This window comes from Pseudopipra pipra, chromosome 1 (genome assembly GCF_036250125.1).
Source record: "Pseudopipra pipra isolate bDixPip1 chromosome 1, bDixPip1.hap1, whole genome shotgun sequence".
NCBI classification, from domain to species: Eukaryota; Metazoa; Chordata; class Aves; order Passeriformes; family Pipridae; genus Pseudopipra; species Pseudopipra pipra.
This window is the reverse complement of record NC_087549.1, coordinates 39,814,108-39,839,206: the sequence shown is the minus strand read 5'-3', so window position 1 is coordinate 39,839,206 and position 25,099 is coordinate 39,814,108. Positions and strand designations below refer to the sequence as shown.

The window sequence follows — 25,099 nt, the reverse complement described above, 5'->3', positions numbered from 1 at the left end:
CTCTATGAATAGGGAATAGGCAGGAAGATAACCTATCATAAAGTTCATTTTCTGAGCATATAGGCTATATATTATGATCCACAGTCAATCTTGTTCTCCTAATTAGTAAATAATTTATAAGCAATTTTGGGTAATGGCATGTTTGCAAAGTTAATCCATACATTCTGAAGAGATGGACCAATTTCTCTTCTCTAAAATAGCTATGGTCCATTATGGCTGTGTGCTGCAGATATTGATCTTGTGAGAGAGCAGAATTTTTCTCTCAGCACCTGGAGCTACTGCTATGATTCTTTACATCACCCTGACACCATTGCTTTCAGGCAGGAAATAGCAAATGTCACTGAAATGCTTTTCACTCTTTAGTCTGAAGTAGATAAAGAAAGAAAAGGCCCATGAGTAAGAGCTCTTTCTTCTATTTTTTCTCTTTAAGCTTTGTCCTGTACTTGTTTAACAGAGTAGGTCTTGAAATGAGGATAGGAACATAAGACATAAAAAAAATTTCTTCTTCTTCTTTTTACCATTTCCATAAACTTGGTATGTTTTCACTGATATATTCTAGAGCAGAGGATACCAAATTTTATTTTTCAACATAGTCAACTTAATTGTAGCTCTGGCCAGGAGTTATAGTAAGAAAGCAGTTTCTGAAAGGCTGTAATAAGACAATTTGGAATCAGTGTAAAAGTCTTTAACATTTCACTTTATCAGTAATATGCCCAACTATGAAAAATTCGAATAGAACTATCTTGAGAAATGAAAACCATTCATATATGACCTTCCCTTTCTTACCTTACCCATGTAAGTAGTCATTGCCTGTCTAATCCTTCTTAGGATTGTGCATGAGAAAAATCAAGCTTACCAGAGTGTTTCTTCTGGAAGACCTCTACTTGTTTGAGGCAGAAATCACTCTTTTCATTCTGTCAAAGTCTGCTACATTTTGTTTTGTGTTGATACATGAAATTATCATGTAACTCCAAATTGTCAAGTAAGTCTAAAGAGGGATTCATTAGAATAAACAGACAATATGATAACATTGTATATTCAGTGAACACCTGCTCTATGAATGAGAAGACCACATCCCATATTATTGAGAACTGGGTTAGTTTTTTTGTGAAATGAGGAAAAGGACAATAGCTGTTTTTTCAGTCAAGCTGAATATACACCCTTACTTTACTACTGCTTTAATCCCAAAGTCTCCGGGTCACCTCTAATAAGACTACTTTTAGAGAGAAATATTATGCAGCATAAGCAAGGCTATCAGAATCTGACTTGACAGAGCAAAGCAAAGTTAATTTTTTAATCCAGCGGTAAAGAGAGGGAATATATTGTCACATCAGTGTTGCATTTATTTTGTTAATGAAATTTTGTTAATGAAATTCAAGTTGATGTAACAACTATACCAATACAAATAGCAGGTGTTAAACCCACAGATTCTTTCTCAAACAACCGCTGAGAGATTTCAATATGCATTTCAATGTTCAGGAAACCAAAGTTAAAAGTTGTTTGATTTCAGAACTCTTTGACTAAAGCATGGCAATGCTGTGACTATAATGCGAAAATTTATTATACAGAAGCGCAAAAAGCCAAAAGCTGATATAGGAAATGAGATAATTCTGACCTCCAAAAAGAGAAGAGCACTTTTTATTAGTGAAGATAAAGATTGGGTTGATAATGTGCTATTATGTGTTTCTAAGAGAACGAAAACAATTTTTGTATAATGTAAATAGGATGTAAATGATGGAGAGGAATAGGCTGTTACCAACTTTTTATGAATAGAATTATTATTTGAGAAATAGCACGATAACACACTTTTCCTTTCATAGCAGTACCTTACAAAAGATCTAAAATTATTTATGTTTGCTTTAAATAATGGTTAAACTTCAAAGTGGGCGTTCATTTGAAGTTTTGAAGATAGAGTTGCTACTCTATGTTAGTTTTCATAAGAGCACATATAATGCTTGAAAGTGCAAAGAAAATGTGAATGAATACAAATCATAGTCAGAAGGAAAAGGTAGTATTGGTGGCTTCCAAAGTTCTGCGGATGTTCTGCCAGCTTTTGGGAGCTTACTCTTTTTATATCCTTCATTTTGACATACTAAGGTTTATGGTGATATTACTGTGTTGCATTATGAAAGATTTGTGACCTGTAGTTTAGAGGATATAATTTTGTATTCCTTGTTGCTCTCATGAATGACCCTCACCAACTTTTTGTACTCTTCAAACTTTGAAGAGTTCAAATATCTGCCAAATCATTTTCCTGGCAAGCATTGTGGTTCCCCTAGGCTATGTCTGGTCAAACTGGGGCTCAGACAGCAATCTGCTCAGACAAAACATAAGCAGTCTCTTTTCTGGATCCTGTACCCCAAAATCTGCCAATCAAATATTACGTGCTGTTCCTGTACACTCAGATGCTACCATGGTTCAGAGAAATCTCAAACCAATGCAAAGAAATATATGTAATTTTCTGTAGTTATACATTGTACTGTTCTGACTTTATTCAGGTTGAAATAAAAAGCATTGGGAAAATCTACAAGATAAGAATTGAATTTGATGGATTACCAAACGAACAATCAGAGTGGAACTTACAAAGGGTAAGATTTTTTTAATGTTGATTTTTTCCCATTTTATTTATTTTTATGTGAATTAAAGGGCCATCTTTCCATAAAGCCATAGCTTCATGAATCAATAAATGCTGATTGGGATAAGTTATTATTGCTTTGTGTTCTTAGATTGCTTTAGAGATGACAAAACACTAACACAGTCCGTCTCCTAAGAGATGGAAATATGTAAGATTATTTTGCAATTATTCCTAATTCATGAAGACACCAATTTTATTGTGTCTTTTATTGCTGGGCTCAACCAAGTTTTAGTTTCTCAAAGCTTGTTTGTACTCTTCAGTGTCTGTTTTAGCTATAAATTCCAGTTCTGAAAGATTGAAAATCATGCAGCAATTATTCTATGACAACTACATGCAAGGAATGAACAAGGTTTGCTTAAGAGTAGGCTAAGTAACTTCTAATGGGCCCCACCACAGCTCACAATTATGACTATTTTCAAGGGGAAAAAAACACCTGCTAATTTTTTTCAATTGGGTGAATTAAGTCTTCTTCTTTGTTTTGTTTTAGCTCTATTTTTCTTGTGTTGTTTAGGGATGCTCACCAGATTTAATTTATGAGAAATTCTCGTTAACACTGACACCCATATAAAATTTATTTCAGAACTGGGATAAATATTTGTCTTCTGTTTCTTTGAATCTGTAAAGGAAACAAGTTTATTCTTTGTCATTTGAATAATCTTAAAAAGCCTGATTTAGACAACCAGAATTAGACAGTAATAACAGATTTTTTACATTAACATAAAGCTCTCATCTGTAACTGTACCAAAATTGAATGTAAGTATAAATATTTCAGTTGCTCAAATGATTGCAGGAGTCCTACTTTCCAGCCTGGTGATTACAAAATATTTCTTTAATATTTTGTTCCAAATTTCATGGGGTAAGTCTGGGATTTCAAATACTTCTTTTCACAGAGAAAAAGAAATCATGTTGAGAGCTGTGTTTTTCTGACAAAGCAGTTAATATTTGCAATTGTTATGAATCAGCAGGGGGAGCTCTGCCAATAAATATTGGAGATTAGGAATCAGTGCTGCCAAAGTATTTCATATTAGAATAAATACATGCTTCGGTGTTAAAAGCAGTGTTCATTTTACTTGAAATAATATTTTATTGGAAAACTGAGAAAAAGGTATCTTTTGCTCTGATTTCCTAAGTCTTAGAATTTGGATATAAATACTTGTTTTCATAATTTTGTTTGCAAGGCTTATGCATATTATATGCACACTCGAAGTACAACTGCAGAAAGATAATTTTTGGCACTGCTTTCCTTTTGGTAGTCAAGGCCCATGGAAAAAACCTTTAGTAAACATTCTTGCAATTCAAGAATAATAAAAATTGTTTTCATAGAAGATAGTAATGACTTTTAGTTATAGGAAACAAGTAAGACAGCTATCAAAATGTACATAGGCAAATAGCTTGAGAATTTGAATTCTAATCATCTTCAGAGGAATATATAGAGGGTGGTGGTACACAGGTTGTCTTTTTTTCTGCTGTAAAAGAGCCAAATATAATACAAATTGATTTAAGATTTCAACATATCCTCTACTTGCCAAATTTCAGAAGGATGTAGATGATGAGTTTCATCCTGTTCTCATTTTAAAATAAAAAATGTGTCAATCTTTCCACATCTTCCAAAAGCTCAGTCTGACCTAACATCACCTATCAGAAGATTTTCAGTCTTCAGTATTCCAGGCAGTGTTACATGATTCATGGACAGAAATCAGACTTGGTAATATTTCTAATGGCAAACCCAACAAATTTCAGTTACAGATTTGTTTGTTGCAAAGTAGCGGCCAAAATAAATATATTTTGATACTGCAATTTGTGTTATTGTTTTCTGAGATAGAAAAAAAAAGATGTACAAAACCATGTTTTGCTGTTGAGAAGCATGGCACTGAAAAGAGTGTACTGAGTCATAGTTGGAATTGCTTCTTCTCCAGGTGACACTGCAACATCTAAAGAGCAAGAAAACACTGAATTTTCCAGCAAACACACAGTTATCAAAGAATTGTGATGGCAGAGGATTTCTCTGTGAACTTCCAGTAGTGGAAGCTGGAAAACCTATCTATCCAAGTATGTGTGTACAGTTATGTATATACTAGTCATCTGGTTTTCAACATGAATGGCATCTGAATTGTGGTCTTAGCAGTCTTAAAAGCAGATAGTTGGACTGATTTCTGGAGTATATTCCAGAAAATTAATTACAAATCAGACTTGCTGGCATTGTTATCACTAAGCTATAATATAGTGAGTAAAACTAATTGTGATTACATGTAACTTGCATTTTCTTCTTTTGGTTATTTTTGGAAGTTGTTTTATACCATGTTTATGTCTACACCGGTGACTTGGAGCATGCTGATACAGATACTGCAGTTTATTTGTGCATCTATGGAAAAAGAGGAGATTCTGGTCTAAGACTTCTGCATAAAACTGGTATGCCAGTGACATTTCAGAGAAGAATGGTAAGTCTGAAATACAATTTGCTTAGCCATAAAAGCATAATTAATAACTTATACAGGTCTTAAACAGGTTCCTAATTAAAAAAAAAAAAAAAGATCAGAGGTTTATCAAAATAAAGAACTAAGGAAAAATAGTCTTCTACTGATCCAGGAATTACTAGAATGAATAAAAACACAGGCAGGAAAAAGGAAAGAAAAATTATTTGAGGCCTCCATCTCAGGATGATGAGAAGAGCTGCCTATGAATTTAAAACATATCCTTTCAAGGTATGATGAGTTACAGCTGGCTCCAAATACGTGTACAGAAATTGTTCCATGATGTCAGATCTTAGTAGATCTGTTTGTTATTTATTTCTTTTAATGTCTAATAGTGTAGCTTTAATACAGGAGAGATCAGAAGTCATTTTTCTTTCAATTAATTATGTCCTAGCTCCTCCATAAATAAAATATTTTTATCAGCCTGATTTTCTGCAGTATGGTTGAATTTCAGGAGCTACTTAATTTAATGTTAACTCTACCAGTAGCCTTCTTGTGACCTTCTATCAAACCTGTTCCTTCCTTCGTGAGCTATTGAGGATTAACATTTGTATGTATAACCAAGAGTATCAAGCTGTTATTGGAACACTTACTTACGAAACAAAAAGCAATCTCTAAAATTCTAAGAATAGTAATAACCCACTGGGAAACTTCAAATGTATCTATACTATTTTAAAATCTATATTTTATGCCATTACTAATGTATGAGAGATAAAGTTCTATTCAAATTAAAATTCAGAATTTAAGTGGAATTTTCTGGGGGGCATTATTCTACCCAGATTGTTAGTAAATTCAGCATATTATTTATACAGTGGCTAAGAGGAATGGTTCAAAGTGCACTTTGTTATGGAAATGGGTGAATGAGACAGTGGATTGTTTAGAGCAGCAGAACAGGGACTGGGATACATCATTTTATGGCAGAGGCAGTTGGGTGCTGACTTGAACAACTTGATTTCATCCCTGCCACAGATATTCTACATTATATTGTGCAGATCACTTAAAATAAAGCTTTGCTGAACGACCACTTTTTTTCATGCTTATCTTTTGCTGAATAACCTGTTTAATTTTTTCTGAAGAGCCATAGCTGCAACCGAGATTCGTTCAAATAGAATTCTGCTCTGCACCTAGGAAGCTTTTTGAAATGCCAATAAATTCACCCCTCCGTTTCTCAGTTGAGCACCCAAAGCACTTTGCATCTTTGGCAGCTTTTGGCAACAAACTCTGTGATTTAACTGTATAGGTAAATTGAATTAATATGAAGATGGACTTTCAAAAAAAACCACCACAGATTTAACATTTATAGAAAACTGGGGTGCTTTGGAAGAAGTTCAAAGGTGAAGTCATTGGGGAAATCAGTTCTGTTTCACTGAGCTCTTTGGGTGATTGCTGTAAATAATGCATAGAGTCATAAAGATAATGAGGATAAACAGAAATACTGAAAAATTGCAGTCCTCCCATGCACACGTTGAGGCAGGAATCTTTCAGAGAGAATAGCTTGTGATCATATATTACCTATACACAAGGGATAACTAGTGTTGCACAGGCAGTCTCAATTCTGCCATTTGCCAAGGACTGAGAACCTTATAGATATGAATTTTCCAGTGTATTTCTTTCCTTCATTTTCTTTTTACTGAGAAGAGTGATCTGGACCATTACATTCAGAGAGAGAAAGCTGTACACTTTTTACTGTGGCAGAAAATCATCAACCTGAACCTGATCAGCTTCATGCTCCTATGAAAACAATCTTTTCCAACTGTAAGCACAAGCCTAAATGGATAACAAGGGGAGAGTGGCATGTCAAATTTCAGTTTCCTTCAGCAGAATAAAATGTAAATAGAGGAGGTGAGATAAAAAAAGAGAAAAGGATGAGAAAGTGTGTTTCAAATAAATATCAGCAAGGGAAATAACAGCTTCAACTCATTCTTATCTAGAGAAGAGTAGTGGAAATGGCAAGGTATTGAAACAATATTGAAGGGTGTGTGCAGTGTTTTGGATGATGGCTGAAAAAAACAATTTATTTGGGATTATTACTACAGCTTGACTTCAGTTGTGATTTCTCATTTACTCTGATGTGTCACTAAACGACATTTAACTTTTCATATCCAAAATGTTTGGATACAGTCCAGCTGTCATTAAAACCAATGGGAATCTGTACATTGTGAGAGTTAATCAGGCTTTTAAAACATGTCGGTTTGCAGCCTGCCTTAGTAGTGGCAAATTGCACAGTGCTGTCTCCTCTGTCCTCCAGGTCAACGTTTTTGAAGTGGAAGCTGTATCTCTTGGGAAGCTGCAGAAGGTGCTGTTGCGCTGTGAGGCCAATACCAAGCCCCAGTACTGGTACTGTGATAAAATCGTTGTCAGAGAAGCCTCCAGCAACTCAGAATATGTTTTCAATTGTGAAAGGTAGTGTTTACAATAATAATCTTAAATACTCCTCAGCATGTATTACTAAAAGTGTTATGTCAGTCTATGTATTAAATGTGAGTTTTTTGGGGAAAGACAAATTTGGATTATTTTGCAGTTTCATTAAACCCATAACATGTGTTGTTCCAGAACAGATTGCTTCAGTTAATGTGCTGTATGGTCCATAGCAAAGGTTAAATGCTTACATAGCGTTTATGTCACTAGATTGCAGAGTACAGCCTTATCAGGATCAGTGCTGTAAGTGTGACTTACCTCTCAGGAAGGAAAGACAAAGCACACAAAAAGGTTCTAAATTAAGTGCGTTTCTAAATGGGAAAGAAAACAGATTTGCCATGCAGAAGTAGCATTCATTCTCTTTATGAACAACAGCATAGCTAGAGAGAGAAATGTGATACCCAGAATTATTTTGTGGTTGTTCCATTTAGGTTATTAAATGAGCATCTTAAAAGTCAATTGAGAAATACTGAATTTTGCATGTTTGGAGAAATATGGTAATCCCACATTTAGAGTTTCCACTTTGCAGTCTATTTCATGGCTATGTGCATCATTCAAGAGAAATGAAAGAAGTGTAGAGAAACAATATGACTATGTGACAAGGCATTAGAATAAATAATATTTAATTAATAATATTTGATAAATGCAGGTTGCCTAGTTATTTTGTCTGGATTTTAATGAATTTGTTATATAACCTTGAACAGCTTCTTGCAGCCCTTGGTGTCACATCCTCAAAAACAGGAATAAAGATGCTGTGTCACCTTGGTAAAACTCTAAAACTGAGATTTTTCTTCGATCAGTAACATATTTTTTAAATAGTAGTATGAGACTGAGGATTTCTCTGGACTAGATTTGGATGCAGACCAGCTGTTGTTGCTAGCTGTAGTTGCTACCTTTCTAAAAAAATATGGGTAAAATTTCCTAATGGAAGTTCTACAAAGAAGTTAGGCCAGCTTCCTACCTCAAACACAAAAAATCAACTCTGTGTCATAGCTGTCCTCCAGTGGGTAACATGGCTTAGAAACCATGAATGGTAGACACTTTGCTGTATTAATTCTGTGGTAATTAACACCAGATGTTGATCAGCAAAAATTGTTCTGTGATAGACACTGCCAAAAAGAAACAAAAGTTGTGGGGTTTTTTTTCTAACTTTTCTACAAGGAAACACTGCCACTGAAAAGGGGTTAAAATAGGTCAGTGATGGGGTGAGGTGTAGCTTCCATGTTGGCAAAATGTGAAGCTGAAAGACTGTGCTCTATTCAAGAGGGAGGAAAGCTTTAGCCCTTCAGAAAGCTCTTTAATTTATTAATGTTCAGCCTCACAGCTTTATTTTACATAGGTGTTTTATGATCCAGGATACGAACGAAGTGCTGTCTTTGTTCTCATTTATCCAAGGAAACATAAGCATTTATCTGTCTTGAAAATCTGATATTAGTTTCTGAACATCCAACAGCTCTTACTTGATTTCAGTTATATAGTATTTACTAGTTACTGACACCTTTTAGCATTTAGGATTGCAGAAAATGCCTGTGTGATCAGGTTATAGCAGAAGTGATAGAAATAAGTAGTTGTCTAGTAAAAAAAAATTATTTCTTAGGGACTCGTGCTTCTATGGATTGACCAGCTAATATTTTCAAGACTAAAAATAAGGAACCTTCAAAAGTTGCTCTGGACTTAACTTGTCCAGCTTATACTGGAATCCCAACAGGCTTCATAGGAGACTGAATGCTTTAGGTCATTCCTGGAGAGTCCATGGAAGTGTACCGAGGAAATAAAAAACAGCAGCCCAGAAGCTTGCTGCATTTTTTTTCTGTAAAAACCAGCTGATCTTATACCAAACAAGAGGAAGCTAAAACTGTTGATGATCCATATTCTGAATAACAAGGTTTCAAAATTATCCATAGCCTTGAATAACATGACTAAGAAACCTAACAAATGTTTGCCTTGATTTGTCTTTTTTCAGACTCATCTACCTGTCCCCAATTTGTAGGAGGAATAAGGAAGAGCAATATTTGGTTCCATCTTTGTTTTTAACACTGAACGGTGATTTTAAGATAGATAGATACATACAAATTATACTTACTACTAAATCCATAGTACTGAAGATATGTTCTGTGCCATATTCTTCTATTTAGCTATAGGAACAAATACAGTAGTGCCACATGAGTCTCCTAATCTGATAGAGGTGAATTTTACAGTTACAAAGCTCTTATGTTTGCACAAATTAAATTCTTTGTTGAGTCAAATAATTTCTATTTTAACATCTATCAAATCTAATACTAAAATTTTAGCAGTAGAGACCCTTTGCTGTTATATGTATTCAGTAGGAAAATCAGACGTGGATCATTCAGTTATATGGTAATATAGTGGAGAAAAATTTGATTCCTACCTACTTTCTTATTTTCTTTCTTATTCTTAGGTGGATTCCATTTATGTCCCAAGGTATAATCCAATCAGAAATTGAGTTGTACCCTCAAGGTAAGATTTATTGTAACTTTATGGAAATAAGGACAGTAATTTGTAATTTTCTGCCTCTGAAGAAATCTGGGCTGAATTTACACTGTAAATATAAAAGTTAACCATTTTGCTGCTTCCTTTACTATATTTCTGAGAGAACACAATTTGTGTTAAATAGTATAATTGCTAGAAGTGATAGTGAGAAAGTAAGGAGGGAATGAATGAGAAAGGGTTTTCTTGTATCGGGTAAAACACGGAATGTCTTTTTCATCTCTTCTTTCAAACCTTTTCTTTAGTGTTAAAGGATAGATCCTCTATTAACAGATTATTTTTTTTGCAGAGTTTAAAAAAAATCAGCATCTGAAAATTCAAGGGGCATATGGTAAATGCTGCTCTAGTTTTCTTCTTTTAATGAAGATTTTCTGTTTCAGAACTAATTGCTTTACATATTTGTTGCCATTTGTATTTATTTTAAAACATTAATTACAACACACTATTCATACATTTTAGTAAACTCTGAGGTTCACATTTTAATCTAAACAATAAATAACGTTGTTTATGCTTTCTTTTTATTCTGTCATTTTTCTTTCCATAGTATTAATTTTCTCTGCTTGTTTGAAAAATTTTTATTCTTCTAATACTTACTGGTGATCTATCTTAATTTCATTTTTTTATAGTTAATATGTTAATACATGATTAGCTCTCCTGGGCTATATATAGTTTTGTTCTCAACATTAACTTTTTGTTTTCTGTTCTACTTGTGATTTCATATTTGTTCAGGTTGCCTCTTCTGTCCCTGCAACCAGAGCAGATTAAATTAAATTTCTTAATAACACATTAGAATTTCTCGGCTGTGAGAAGTGCTTCATGCTGTAGGTTGAACACTGATTCAGAAGGTGTTGGGAGAAAGTTTTAAAATGTTTATTCAAAATTTATTGTATCAATCAAGATATCCACAAAGACATAAATACCTTGTCTTAAACAGTGTTCCTATGGCAAGCATTTAACAGTAAAATGTGTGCCCAGTTATTTTATAAATTACACTAGAATCCCACTATTATAAGCTTTATTTTGAACCAAAAGTATCTTTTCTTCCTGCTTATGCTTTTTTCAGAAGGCATTCATTTGTGGTCTGTTCATCACTCTTTGTGCTTCAGCTGTTCTGCACACCTTGTTTTCTCATGGCTTGCACCTGGAGATCCTCCTTTTAAATTGGTCTGGTTAGTCATTTCTGCACCTATAGCTGGGTCTCTATGCTATGTTGTTTAAGCTGTGCAAATGTCTCAATCAGAGTTAGGCAGCCAAAAGCATATGCAACAAATAACGCCTTGTTTGGGACAGTCGGTAAAATGTGGAACAGTGGGAGACTTGAAATTGCGTATCCTACACCTAGAGGGACTGCATCAATTCCTGCTTCAGTGGTTCATCTGAGATTTTGTTCACCTACCTTTTTTCCCATAAGCTTTTAATTATATCTCATCTTCATTCTATATAATTTTTTTTAAACAGAATTATTTTTCTGAGAATTAGAACTTTCTAGTGTCTTGTATTGTTCTATAAAAGAAAAAAAATAAATCTAGAAAGTCATCTGTGGCAAGGTACCACTTTCTGATGTCCCCAGGGAGGTACCTGGTGTTAGATTGCACCTTTTCTCCATGTATGCTAAAGGAATGTCATGTCATTACATATTTTTCTGTATTCTTTTCCCCTTAATGTGTATTCCTCTTCAGCCATTAAGGAACTCTTGGTATTCTACCTCATCAGAACAACCCCAGCTTTTTATGCCAACAAAAATTACATTTTTGTAATACTGTTTCCAGCTTCCATTTGGAAGCATGCAATGCAATGAGAATTTTGGGCATCAGGTTAGAAATTTTAGGATTCTTTTCCTATACCCACATTGTCTTTCAAACACAAGTCCTTTCTGTTTCCAGAAAAAAGAAAAAGACTCAAAATCAATACAGAGGAGTTCAAGCCAAAACTCTTTTAAATCATGTTTTTGGTGAAATTTGATTCCCCTTTTTACCTTCAGAGTGGTAATTGTGTGCACAACAGTTTAGTGATACTAAACTTATCCGTAGGAGGTAGAAGATGAGCTAGGTAGAATATACAGTCTCAAGAGTAGCAACTGCATCATTTTGAAGCTCCATTGCTTAATAAAAGATAGACTTTGAGGGGATAATACAAGAGAAATGGCCATCAAAAACACTCAAGGCACAATTAATCAATGAACATGTCCAAAAGAAAATAAATTTTGCCAGCTTTGAAATGAGTATTTGTTTCTGACTGATTTTTGAATTTTTAGGCAGAATAGTTGGTCATATTTTACCCTTTGTCTGTACCACCCTTCATAAGCCTTTGTAAATGAAATTGTCCTTATTTTCCAACCAAATGGTCCAAAGGAACTTTACCTTTAAGGAGGCTGACTTTTTTATAAACAAGCTCTTCTTCTATGGGGCAGGAAACCCTTGCCTTATGCTCTGTGTTTCCAATTTCAGTGTACAGAGGCTTTTTGCTCTTTTAATTGATGTTTATCCTTTTGTTGTCTGGCATTATGGTTCTTTTTTCAAGAAAGTGGGTCTATAGAGAAGGCTGTGAGGATTCAGATTTTCAAAGGCACAAAAGAATTTCTTACAAGTTGGAGTTTAACAACTTTTGGCAGAAATTGCATGGTTCACTTCCTTTATAGAATTGTAGAACAGTTTGAGTTGGAAGACATCTTTAAAGATATTTAGTACACGCCTCTGACATGGAAAAGGACATCTTGCACCAGACCAGGTTACTCAAAGCCCCATCCAACCTGTCCCTGAACACTTCCAGAGACGGGGAACCCACAGCTTCTTTGGGCAACTTGTTCCAGTATCTTATCATCCTTGTAGTAAAAATATTTCTTCTTTATGTCTTGTCTAAACCTACCCTCTTTCAGTTTAAAACCACTTTCCCTTGTCATATCACTACACGTCCTTGTAAAAACTCTTTGCTTTTCTTTTAAGTCCTTTTAATAAAGGCTGCAATAAGCTCTGCCTGGAACCAAGCTGAACAACCTTCACAGGAGAGGTGCTCCAGCCTCCTGATCATTTTCATGGCCCTTCTCTGGATCTGTTTCAACAGGTCCCATCCTTCTTATGTAAAGGTCCCCAGAGCTGGCTGCAGTACTCAAATGGGGTCTCATCACATCAGAGTACAGGGGGAGAATTCCTTCCCTCAACCAGCTGGCCAGGTTTGATTGGTCGGACCAAATAAGCTTCAGCTGCTTTCTGAATTCCCAGATGTGTATTTGTGTGTGCTTAAAAATCTACCACCTTCCAAAACCAGGCATTGGTCAGACATCAAAAAACTTGGAAAACAGGAGATCAAACTTCCTGGTCCAGTTCAATCTTTGCAGGGCAAATTACTGAGTGATAATGGGGCTGGCCCAAGATAAATGTTTCTGTCAGACAACAGATTTAAATCAGGAAGGCATTACCAGACAGCTTTCTATTAATAAAACTGCAGTGTATGCTATGGCATTTATTTATAAGATGACTGTGGGCTGGTATTTCATTTGTTGTTTGTCTTGCACAGAATGAATTTAAGTTGCTAAGTGGAACTTGTTTCACACAGACAAAAGCTGCAATCAATGAGGGGTGGAGAAGCGTGCAATCCCAGCTTTTCAGATGCAGAAATGCATTTTACAATTATGAATTGTTCTTTTCTAAAATAAGATTTATATTAAGCTGCTTTTGAATATTTAAATAATTTGTGTACATTGCATGCGAGCAAAGATGACATTTTAGTGTCAGGGAGCTTTATATAAAATGATTTTCTAATGAGTCCTCGTCTAGTTCAGAATTTTCTACAAAATCTCTTTTTTTTCCATGCTGATTTCAATGTCATGCTTCCAGCCATGCAATCGTCTGTTGATGTGCCACATCAACATAAAATGAGAGGAAATTTTACTTAATTGGGATGTTTTGATATTTGTCCTGATGCATTTCTTGGTCATATGTATTGTCATAATCCAAATTCTGGATGTTGGTCTTCTTCCATGTTGAGCAACAGGGTTATCACTAGAAATTTCACTGAGCTCTGTGTTCATATTTCCAGCTTTAGAACACTGCAATCCTAGATCCTTGATCCACAACTTGCTTGAGACGAGTTTGAATGATGTAGTATTTAGCCTATCTTCTGTTGCCTCTTCCTCATCACCTTTTAGGCACATTGTAGTCACGGTCCTTGAGCCAAACTATGCTTTTGTTTATATCTTTCAAGTAAATTGCAACATTTAAGCATCAGTTATACAAGCATTTTGACTTTATTTTTTACTTTACAGAAGGAGACTGGAAGATTACTGTAGTCACTGGGGATTTTGAAACAGCTGGCACAACAGCAACAGTATCCCTTTACGCTTATGGAGAAAACAAAGCTTCTGATCCTATTATTTTGGGATCTGGGAAACAACAGCTGTTTAATCCCAGCAGTGAAGATACATTTAAGGTGTGGTATGGTTATTATGTAAACTCCAGAGAATTGAAAACATATGCAATATAGCTTTTCTCAAAACAAGATAATAGAGGTAATAAAAAGGACTCAAAGCAATATGTAAGGATCATAAGTATTTCTGAGGGAGTGGCTGATTTTTTATGACAGTGAGTTTTAAATCAGCCAATGTATTCACAACTGCATCAAGCAGACACATCTCTCAGAATCTGCTTCATACTTGCATCTGCTTAATGTGTTAGTTTACACTAGATAAGAGGTAAAAAGAATTTTCTTCATCTGGTCTTTGCATTCATGAAATAAGATAGTCTTGGTTATGGCTTGTGTTGCAAGTTCATCTTTGAAAGTGTCCACTGTAAATTCTTCCATGAACTTCCTTGGACTTCCACTGAAGCACACTATTGTGTGAACCTTTTCTTGGAGAAAGTAAGAAGGAAAGGGGGAATGGATAGGGACTAGAATAAAATCACACAGAGTATATTAACTCATGTGATTCAGACTGGTGGTGTCCTGCTTCTCCAAGCAAATGGAGAGATTTCTCTCTATTTATGAAAAAATCTCTGAGATGTCCTTCAGAAACATAACATTTCTCAGGACTTCTGCAAGATCGTATAATTCCTGCAATTTCCTCTAGTTCATGCAGTTCCTCAGTCAGGATTGTATCTGTTATGGTAGTTAAAACTGTGATATGTCTTTTAGGTTGAAATAATTTATGCATAATAAACAGATGACAGAGAATCAGTGACAGATGGGACAGGAAGTATCTGTGATTTTTTAAATTTTTTTTGCTGTTTGAAGTATAAGTAAGTCCTTGCAGAAGAAAGGCAGTGGTGATCTTCCCCTTACATTTTTTAAGTAGAAAGCAACTTGGCTAAATTTGCAGATAATGGTGTTTTAAGATTATCTCATATCAAAACAGGAAGGTGAAATCAGTGTTTACCTGAAAACTAAATTTAAATATTCCTTTTCAAATCATTCTGACTGTATGATCTTCTTGGATATTTATTGAGCTGGTTAATGCTGTCTGACACCAGTTCTTAATCATTTATTCTGTTCCTTGAGGGAAGAACCAAGAACATTTGTTTGCTTGCTTTCTCTTTGGAAGGAGCAGTATATATCCCAACGCATAATTTTTATCCTCCCAGCAACAAAGCAAGATTGACACCTGCTCCGGGAGTTCTGATGATTTCTATCCACATCAACATTTATGTTTAGGTGTGATATACTGCACCTTGGTTTTGTGCCTGATGTTTTTCTTTGGTGATATGCCATTGTACTGAGGAATACAACTTAAACCTTTTATAAAACCTAACTGTGTAATCAAACCTGTAAATTAATCCGTAACCATACCATCAGAGCTTCAAAGTTGACCAGATGTCTGTCCATCCATTGTTTCTCAAAAGCACTTAACTTTCACTCAGTGCTGATCAATGGGGAGAAAAAGAAAAGAACAGATAAAGGGTTTTGGTTTCCTTTTCCCACACTTTCCCTCTTAAATGTCTCAATTTAATAAGGTAGCTGAGTTTTTTGTTAATCCAAAAAAAAACTGTGTTCTCCAACTATTTCAGCACTTCGTATTGCCACAGTTTTCTGTTGCAGCCCAAGGGAATGAGTCCAGCCACTTCGGAGATGGAGGGTAAAATGGCACTTTATTGGAGGGAGAACTCTGCTTAAATAGGGTAGGGAACCGAAGGTACTGGAAAAGTGGGCGGAACTAGGGAGGAGTTGGGGAGGAGTATGCTAGTATAAACCAATGAAGAGGGAAAATGGGAGGAGATAACCATAAGAGTTACTAATTAATTAGGTACTGCAGTGCAGCAAATCCTAACCAACCAGGGGAAAGGGAGAAAACTGGGGTACAGAACACTGAGGGATTTTATAAAAAACTGAGGAGTAAGGGTACACTGAAGGATGAAATACAACAAACATTAAACATGAACATGAATATGAAGTGTATTAACATTCCTTAGATGAATGTAAAGAAGGTGTTTTCCACAGGAGTTCCGTAGATTTCTTCACATATTTCTATGTCCTTTTTCCACTGCTCGTAGTCAAACCTCTCCTGTACTCCCACAGTTTTCCAACATTAAGAGCATCATATAATAAAATCAGTAATTCTAAAACCTGTGGAGTTGCAGAAAAATTGGATAGCACCTCTTACTTTTGATTACACTAGTTTAATCTATTAAGTTTGGGAACCATCTTGACTAAATGGCCCTTGATTTGCAGTCTTTGTGTAGAAATGTGCTGCATATTCGAAGGCTATTTAAACTCTAGGTAACCTTTTTTTTTAAACAAAGTGTTAGCTGATGCAAGGAGCTGCGAGAGTTCAGCATAATATAATGGAAAAAAATAAAGTTCAATCATGCCTCACAAAAACAATCAAAGTACCATATCATTTCAAAATCCCTCTGGTCAAAAATACAACCATAAGAAATGACGGAGAAATGGCCACACAAAGAGAATGAGACAAAATCATACTGAATTGTCTGAATAAAAATCAAGAGTAGTAGTCTGATAGAAAGTACAGTCAACTGCGTAGTAACCTAAAAGTAAATAATGAATATTAATGAATATTCAGTAAAGATAAAAATAATGAAAAAAGAAAGAAAGTTATTAAAGCTCGAGTGAGTCAACTTGTGCTCCTTTATGTCCACCTGAGATTTCATTGCTCATCTAGAACTTGATTTTGATGTTACTTGCATTGCTGTATAAAGCCAGTGTAACTTCATTAACCTTGGCTATCTCTGATTAAGGTTTGTGTAAGTTAAATTAAAAACTGGCCAGACTCCAGTGTAATGTAGGTAGAGTGTAAGAAGGCTATTACCCTTGGAGATCTCTATATGATGGTATTCATTGAAGGTAATTTACAGATATTGTGTGACGGAGAGAGTTCTTGTTTCTGACTGGAAGCTTGGGTTCTAGGTTCTCACAAGACAGTCATGTGTAAACTGCACAACATTTGCCCTTGAGGCCTAGCAATTTTTCCTACAGATGGGTATGTCAGGGATGAACAACATAGGAACATTAAAAAAACAGTGTTGAACTTTGGTGGGTTTCCCTTTCTGCTCTGCAATTGTTCCTGTGTGTTCCAAGAAACTACTTCTAGGCTACAGTTTTCTGCTTCTCTTACTATTCAGGCATAGTTTTATGGCATAATTTTTCTGTTGAGAGTCATTCCTCCTCCAGCAAAGGTATATCAATCTACCATAAGTTACAGCTTTCATCACAAGTGTGATCTGTTTCCTGCATTTTCCTCTGGTGTCATCACAGTCCCTGATTACTTCTCAGTATTTCAAAAATACTGATTTTGGCAGAATGCTGAGTTGCTCAAGACATTGAAGCTTTAATTATATTGTAAATTATATTCTCTGTAGCCCTGTATTCTGCATCATCATTCTTTGAAACATGGTGAATTATCTCTTATGAGTGTACACACTGTTTGATAAAGAAATTCTTTTTATAAGTATTCTTTTAATGTTTGGTCATGCCAAATATTCCCTTCTGTGTCAAAGAGAACTAAGCAGAAGTCTGTAAGCCTATTATCTTCAGTAAAAGCCAGCTGCAATCTCTCAATTTTTATTACTTCAATACATAATAATTCCATACCTTCGGGTACAAGTTCTGCTGCTCCAGTAATAATGAAGTCAGTAAACGCACTGACTGGTTCTGCAGATCTGCTTTCAAAATACTGCTTATCTTAGTTGATAGTGGCAGGACTTAGTACTTCCTTAACAAGAATTTTTTCATGCTTTGCTTTGTGAGTTTACTTCATTATCAGCTCTGCAATCTCTTTAGGGCAGTGTTGTTCTTACCAATCTCGACACATTGTCCAGTTTATCTTAAATAATACTATATTAAACTACTAGAAAGGCTGGAATTTTTTCCTAATAGATTTTCAAAATCTTTGCTTTAACCTTATTTTATATCTTGTAGTTGGTGGCTGTCTTTCTAAGGAAGGTAGTTGTTCCATGTTTGCAAGTACAGAACATGGAGTATGCATTATATTTTAGGAGCATTGGAAACTGGAATCTATCCCTGATGGGAATTTTGCTGCATGAACCCATTTCTCTAATTTGTAAAGACGATGCCACATCCAGTCACATGATTTAAAGTTTCCTCATCTGTATAAATAATCCTTTAAACACTGCTATGCTCTATCAGGGCAAATACCAGAAAATAATACGGGTACATGAAAAGCAGGTCTCCTCCTAATACTTGCAGAGGTACTTGATCATAAAAATTAATAAACAGTGTTCCTGTGATAAGATTGTTAAAGCTCTAAAACCAGTCTTTTTCCTTCCAGTTAAATGTGCTTTGTTTGTAAAGAATTGTGTTCATCAGGTGCACCTTAGGCTGTACTGCATTACATGAAGGTGGTACAATTAGAAGTTTATCTGTCATTTTTCATTTTGGTTTCCTCCTGTTTAAATATAATCATCAGTGATTTTAAATAACCTATACACGAATAATTAAAACTCCTTTCTTTAGAATCAACCCTATAGACTCTAAGAATCTGTTGTGTTTCATTGCATGTCTTTCATTCCTCTACCCTGGATTCGTAGTTATTCATTCATGAGTCAAAACTGAGATCTCTAAAGTAAAATGAGAAGCAGTGAGGAGAAAACTAAATGTTGTAAAAATAGGTTGAAACAAATCCATTTTCATGCTTTTCCTCCTATTGTTTGAATAAAAGAGCCCGAAATGAGCTCAGTGAGAATCCTTCCAAACTGGGAAGATTGCAGAAGTTAACACAAGCACTGATGTAGCTGTCCACTCTCTTAACCATGAGACTGACGATGCCTAAAAGCTGGGCATAGCTTGTGTCCTGCTATTTTCCAGCTGTCCCTGTTTGGCGTAACAGCCATTTAGGTCCAGAAACAGTGCAATAAAACCTAGGGAAACCCAGGCTTTAGTCAGAGATGCTTAAGGCAGCACAAAACAATCATACTCATAGCTTTAACTCGACTTGAAACTGTCTGTCTGTGAAATGCATATGATGAGAAGATGAACCTCATTCCTCACTGAGATAAAAAGGAGAAGTATGTAAAATTATCTCCATCAGCTACAGTCTGTGCATGAAGAAAAATTTAACTTGTTCCAATAAAAAAACATAGAATGATTGTAAAGAACTCACAAACAATCTTGGAGAAAAACACAACTCATCTCATCTTCAAGAACTGGGAGTGGGGAATGTGGTGCTACTTGTTCAGTAATTATTCAGTATGTACTGCAGTATGGAGTGTATATAGATAGATATATTGAGAGATGCATAGATATATGTATGTATTTACTGTATATATATATATATATATATGTACTTGGTATTAGCATAATTTGATTAATCGCCCACTAAAAAAAAAGTTCTTTCAGAACTTGAGTGGGCTGGAAAAGAAAGTGTTTAGCTGTCAGTGTGCAATGAGAAGTATTTGTTTATCCAGTTTATTTTTGTGACCAAAGCAACTATGAAGTGGGAAAAAATAATGCTCATTTTTGTGTGGCCTTTAATCCTACTCCTTGCATGTCTATATCCACCCTTTTTCATGAGACTGTTAAATTTCTGTGTGAACACCTGTGACATACTCTAATTCTTTAGTTAATATGTAACTGTGTCAAGTTTCTTGGGCATAATTAACAAGTGGACTGAATTCAGACATCTGGAAAAAGCAAGCACCATGGGTAGATCATGGGTACTACACTGATATATTAGTTATGATATTTTTGGCAACAGTTATTAGCTGAATGCTCACAATTAAAAAATATCTTCTACTTTCAAAGATTTCTTCATTATATGCAGATGCTGTAGAAGTTAAACTAATGAAGTCAATGATTTTTCTTTCTTTTGGGAATCCAGTTGCTGTGCATGACTTTTCTAAAATTCTGTTAATGAAGTGGCCTTACATGAAATTAATAACTGTCTGTTGAACATGTTATCTAGTGGATGTGTTAGGCATTGGGACTTTGGTGCAGCTGCCTCTGAAGTGTTGATTTATCCAAATGATTTTCATGCTAGCCTGAGTTTATCACGAAGAGATTGCAGGATACTTTATGTACAACATGAATGCAGTGACATTATTTTGCTTATTGCAGTATATAAAAGAGAAATGGGGTCATTACATGTATTCTTTCCATCCTTTTATGGAGGTATCTTTCCACTGAACAGTTTTTTGGTCAGACAAGGAATTACTTCACTTTTCACTTAGCTAAACATCTTAAGTACATGAAAATAGGTCATACTGACTCCACTCAAAATATCACAGGTATGCTAGGGACCGAAAAGTGTATTTGCATAGCTCATTTAGAAGTGGAATTAAAATTTAGTCCTTGCATCCTCTTTAGGAAGAACTTCTTGCTGATAAACCTGGATTTCAATTTATGCTGAGAGACAAATTGTAAAATATGAGTTTCGTTAATCTTCAATTTCAAAAAATAAGGCAAAGTTGTCTAATGCATGATTTAATGAAAATGTTCCCATTGCCTTTGGTAAGAAGATAATTTAGTCCTATGCTTGTACAAAAATAAATAGTAGCAATGTGCAAAGTGTATAGGTGTATGGATTAGCAGGCCAATCTAGTTTAACTGCTTGCAAACTTTTAGAATATGACTGTGACTGAAGCAAAGTGGCTGTGTTTGAAAATGTGGCCCTTTTGAAAGTGGTGAACAGTTTTTTCAATAATATGTACTGGTACTGATACTATAAAATATGATGTGTTGGTATTATTTCCTATAACAGTGAAGAAAAATGCTACAAAGGTAATAGAATTGCCACTATCATTGTAGCCACAATGCTATTATTAAGGTTATTAAGTACTGGCAGTCTGTCACATAAGCAAGGTCTGTATGAGGTCCATCCCCTTTAGAACTTATCACAGAACTTGATGCAAATCGGTTGATGCATCAGAAGGAGTTTCACAATCAACCAACAAATGAACTGTAGATGATTATTCAAATGTTTTATAAAAACTTTTGCTATGAAGAGCATAAGGTTGGCATTTCTAGAAGATCTCTGTAATAGGCCATCCCTAAGAAAATCAGTATACCTGATGTTTGTCATATTTCTTGACCTCAGTGAGATATCTGTGTTTCCATGCCCTTGTTTATTATCTCTGCAGCTTAGGTCTTATTTACGTTCTATATGTGGCTGATGTAAGCCACATCAGAATTGAACCTGACTTTGAATTTCCATCCATGTCCAAACTCTACTACATCAAGCTGAAGTATTTACAGGAAGACACTTTGCAAGCCAATTTTTAATATGTTTAATCAACAGATGTTTGAAACTCTGCAATGGTTTGACCATGTGCTTTGGTTGAGGACTTGATATCTGATGATTTTGACAATGCTCTGTTGCAGAGAACAGCAAAGATTAGTCTCAAGCTTCTACTTGTGCTGCAACACTGCTGGTCAGTGCTCACCAGCAGCAGGGTGCCATGAGAAGCAGGACACTGGTCAGTCTGAGTGACTACTGTGCTAACTCAGGTGCACAGTGGCTAGGACTCTTAACAGGTTTGTTCAGGGCAGTGTAGAACTATCCCAAAATACTTCAGCTGTCTATCTCCCTGTACCGCTGTCATTTAGGAGGTTTGAGTTCCTGCAATATCCACTCACAGTGCAGTGGAGGAGTGTCTTTATTATATTCGCCACATTCTTCAGTAGATTTACAACATATTTGCTGAGAAGGTTGTTGCTATTCCTCTCTTATTCTGTCTGCACAAATTCTGCTAGTCACAACAGAAATTGCATGATTATATGAGAGACCAGGTGACTGTAAATGAGATCACATCATCCCTGAGCAAAAATACGAGCTTTACAAAGTTAATCAAGAGAATTACAATTGATAATTTTTGATCTCTCAATTGAGTTATGGAAAAACAGCAACTAACCCAAAATGAACAGAAAATTTTAGAAAAAAATACAGAATTTTCGACTTGTGTCTTTTCCCGAGGATCTCAACATTTATGAAGAGAGCTTTGCAATGTCCCTGTAGGAGACACGTACATGTTTTTCTTGTTGTATAGTTGAGAAAGTGAAGCAAAGAGGGCTTGTGAACTATGTAATGTTTCTCAGAAAGCCTAAAGCAGACTCAGGAGTAGAATCTAGTTGCTTGATTTTCAGAACAATGCTTTAGTCCTGAGACTCATTCTTTCCTCTGACTTTTATTGCATTTTTACCAGAATGGCTATTTCCATATAAAATTGAATGTTACTTTTGCATCTGTGGTGCTGGAATACAGAGCAGCTAGACTAAGGTTTCTGTAAGCAGGTTGTTTATGAGGGCAACAAAGTCAACTTTGTTTAACAACTTTTTTCATAATGTTCTGGCTGTGAAAGCAGATTTCTAGATGCCAGGTTGCATTCAAGTCATGCAGAAGTTCAAGGCAATTTAGTCAACACTAGAAATGAAGAAACAACCTTAAGACACAGTGTTTTTGTTGTCAAAAGAATATCATTAGCTCTACTGTGTTATAAGTGTTTTCCTCTGCATTTCACTGCAAAAGCAAAATTTGACATACATTTGACAGGATTCCAATTGACAAAAACTAACATGTTAGCAAGTCAATACCACTGAGAGACCAATGTGATATCTGATCTGACAGCAAGATAAATTGTTCCAAAAATGAAACTGGTACTGAAACTAAATTTGTAATTGCATTATACATCTTCCAGAACATCATATACAGTTGATTTGCTCTCTGCCATTGACATTCTTGTCTTAATTTCCATGCAAGAATAAACACAATTTTCCCCCCAAGAACACCCATAAACAATTAGTCAGAAACAGAATATTAGGCAAAAATATTAACTGTATTACTAAGCATGTTATCAGCTTGGCAGTGTTCTGTGTTTTTAATTATTTTTGAGATTTTTCAAAAACCTAATGGTCTGGACAGAGCTTTCTGTTCCCTTTTTTTTTGTTTGGTTTATTTATTTTTTTGGTCTTTTTTTTTTTTTTTTGATCAGGTCTCCTACATGTGGTTATTTTTGTGATCTCTTTTCTTCAGTTGTACCAGTGGTCTGCCAAGCATCTGCTGCTATGCAGCTGACAGGACAAGGGAGGTGATTCTGCCCCTCTGTTCTGCTCTGGTGAGACCCCACCTGGAGTACTGTATCCATCTCTGGGGGCCCTAGCACAAGAAGGAAATAGGTCTGCTGGGGAACAGCAGGAGGAGGAGGACCACAAAAATGGTCATTTGGCTATAGCACCTCTCCTATGAAGAAAGTCTGAGAGAGTTAGGGCTATTCAGCCTGAAGAAGAGAAGGTTCTGGGGAGACTTTATTTCAGTATTTCAGTACTTAAGGGGCTTATTTCCAGTCTTTTAAAAGGGACTAGCAAATGTAACACCCATCTGCAAGAAGGGTTGGAAGGATGATCTTGGGAACTACAGGCCTGTCAGCATGACCTTGGTGCCAGGGAAGGTCATGGAGCAGATCACCCTGAGTGCCATTGCATGACGTATGCAGGACAATCAGGGGATCAGGCCCAATCAACATGCGTTGATTGAAAGGCAAGTCCTGCTTGACCAACCTGACTCAGTGTGAGGGAAAGGCTATGGATGCTGTCTGTCTAGACGAACTTCATGAAAGAAGGTTGTAGTGAGATGGGGGTCAGTCTCAAGTGAAAGGACAAGAGGAAAAGGCCATAAGTTGCAATAGGGGAGGTTCAGATTATATATTAGAAAAAATTTTTTTCACTGGCAGAGTGGTTAGACATTAGAATAATTTATCCAGGGGCATCGTGGAGTCACTGTCTCTGGAAGTGTTCTAGAGGTCTCTGGATGTGGCACTTGGGGATATGGTTTAGGGGTGATTATGGTGGTGCTAGATGATCTTGAAGGTCTCTTCCAACCTTGAGGATTTTATGATTTTGTGATTATAAGAAAGACGGGGATGGACTTTTGGCAGGGTCTGTTGTGATAGGGTGACAGCTAATGGCTTTTAACTAAAAGAGAGTAGTTTTAGACTAGATATAAGGAAGAAGTTTTTTACAATGAGGGTGGTGAAACACTGGAACGGGTCGCCCATAGAGGTGGTGGATGCCTCATCCCTGGAATCATTGATGATCGGTTTGGATGGGATTCTGAGAAACCTGGTCTAGTGGAAGATGTCCCTGGTCATTGCAGGGGAATTCACCTGGAAATATACCTACCACCTTAGACTTTCTTCTAAAAAAAAAATTCACTTTAGCATAATATGATAAATAAATATAATTAAGAAAATTATAGCTTCACTTTTGAGCCATCTCATATGATGTGTACTATAGATATGTACAATTTGCTTTATCAATAGTTTCAGTTTGCTTCATAGACAAAAGACTAATTAGATGCTTCAGAAATTGAAAGAGGCTCTTTGACAGAGTTTCCTGGTCCTGACCAAGAATCATGGCAATGAATACTGTACAAAAAATGGCTGTGATGCTTCTCTTTTAACAGGGTTATGCCAGAATTTAATCATGGAGATGAGGTCACAAGGTTTCAATCTTTTATTTACTAAATTACCCTTTAACACTTCTGCACCGCAAATAGCAGCCAGTGCCTGGATTTCAGGAGAGCATCACACTTTATTCAGTTTACAATAAAGGGTGAGATAAAGGGTGAGAGTTCTAATATATTTTTCTATTTATTTGCAAGGCAACTTTAGCA

At 35.7% G+C, this 25,099-nt stretch overlaps 1 protein-coding gene across 1 annotated transcript in view; it reads left to right on the top strand.

Annotated features, from left to right (window-relative positions):
• The window catches only part of RP1 (RP1 axonemal microtubule associated), a 189,525-nt gene that overhangs the window by 62,775 nt on the left and 101,651 nt on the right, over positions 1-25,099 (top strand). Inside the window, exons 19-25 of the mRNA XM_064653041.1 lie at positions 2,499-2,588; positions 4,552-4,684; positions 4,922-5,073; positions 7,355-7,509; positions 9,944-10,002; positions 10,322-10,363; positions 14,294-14,457. Of these exons, the coding sequence (XP_064509111.1) occupies positions 2,499-2,588; positions 4,552-4,684; positions 4,922-5,073; positions 7,355-7,509; positions 9,944-10,002; positions 10,322-10,363; positions 14,294-14,457 (795 nt within the window). The remainder of the gene's footprint in view (positions 1-2,498; positions 2,589-4,551; positions 4,685-4,921; positions 5,074-7,354; positions 7,510-9,943; positions 10,003-10,321; positions 10,364-14,293; positions 14,458-25,099) is intronic.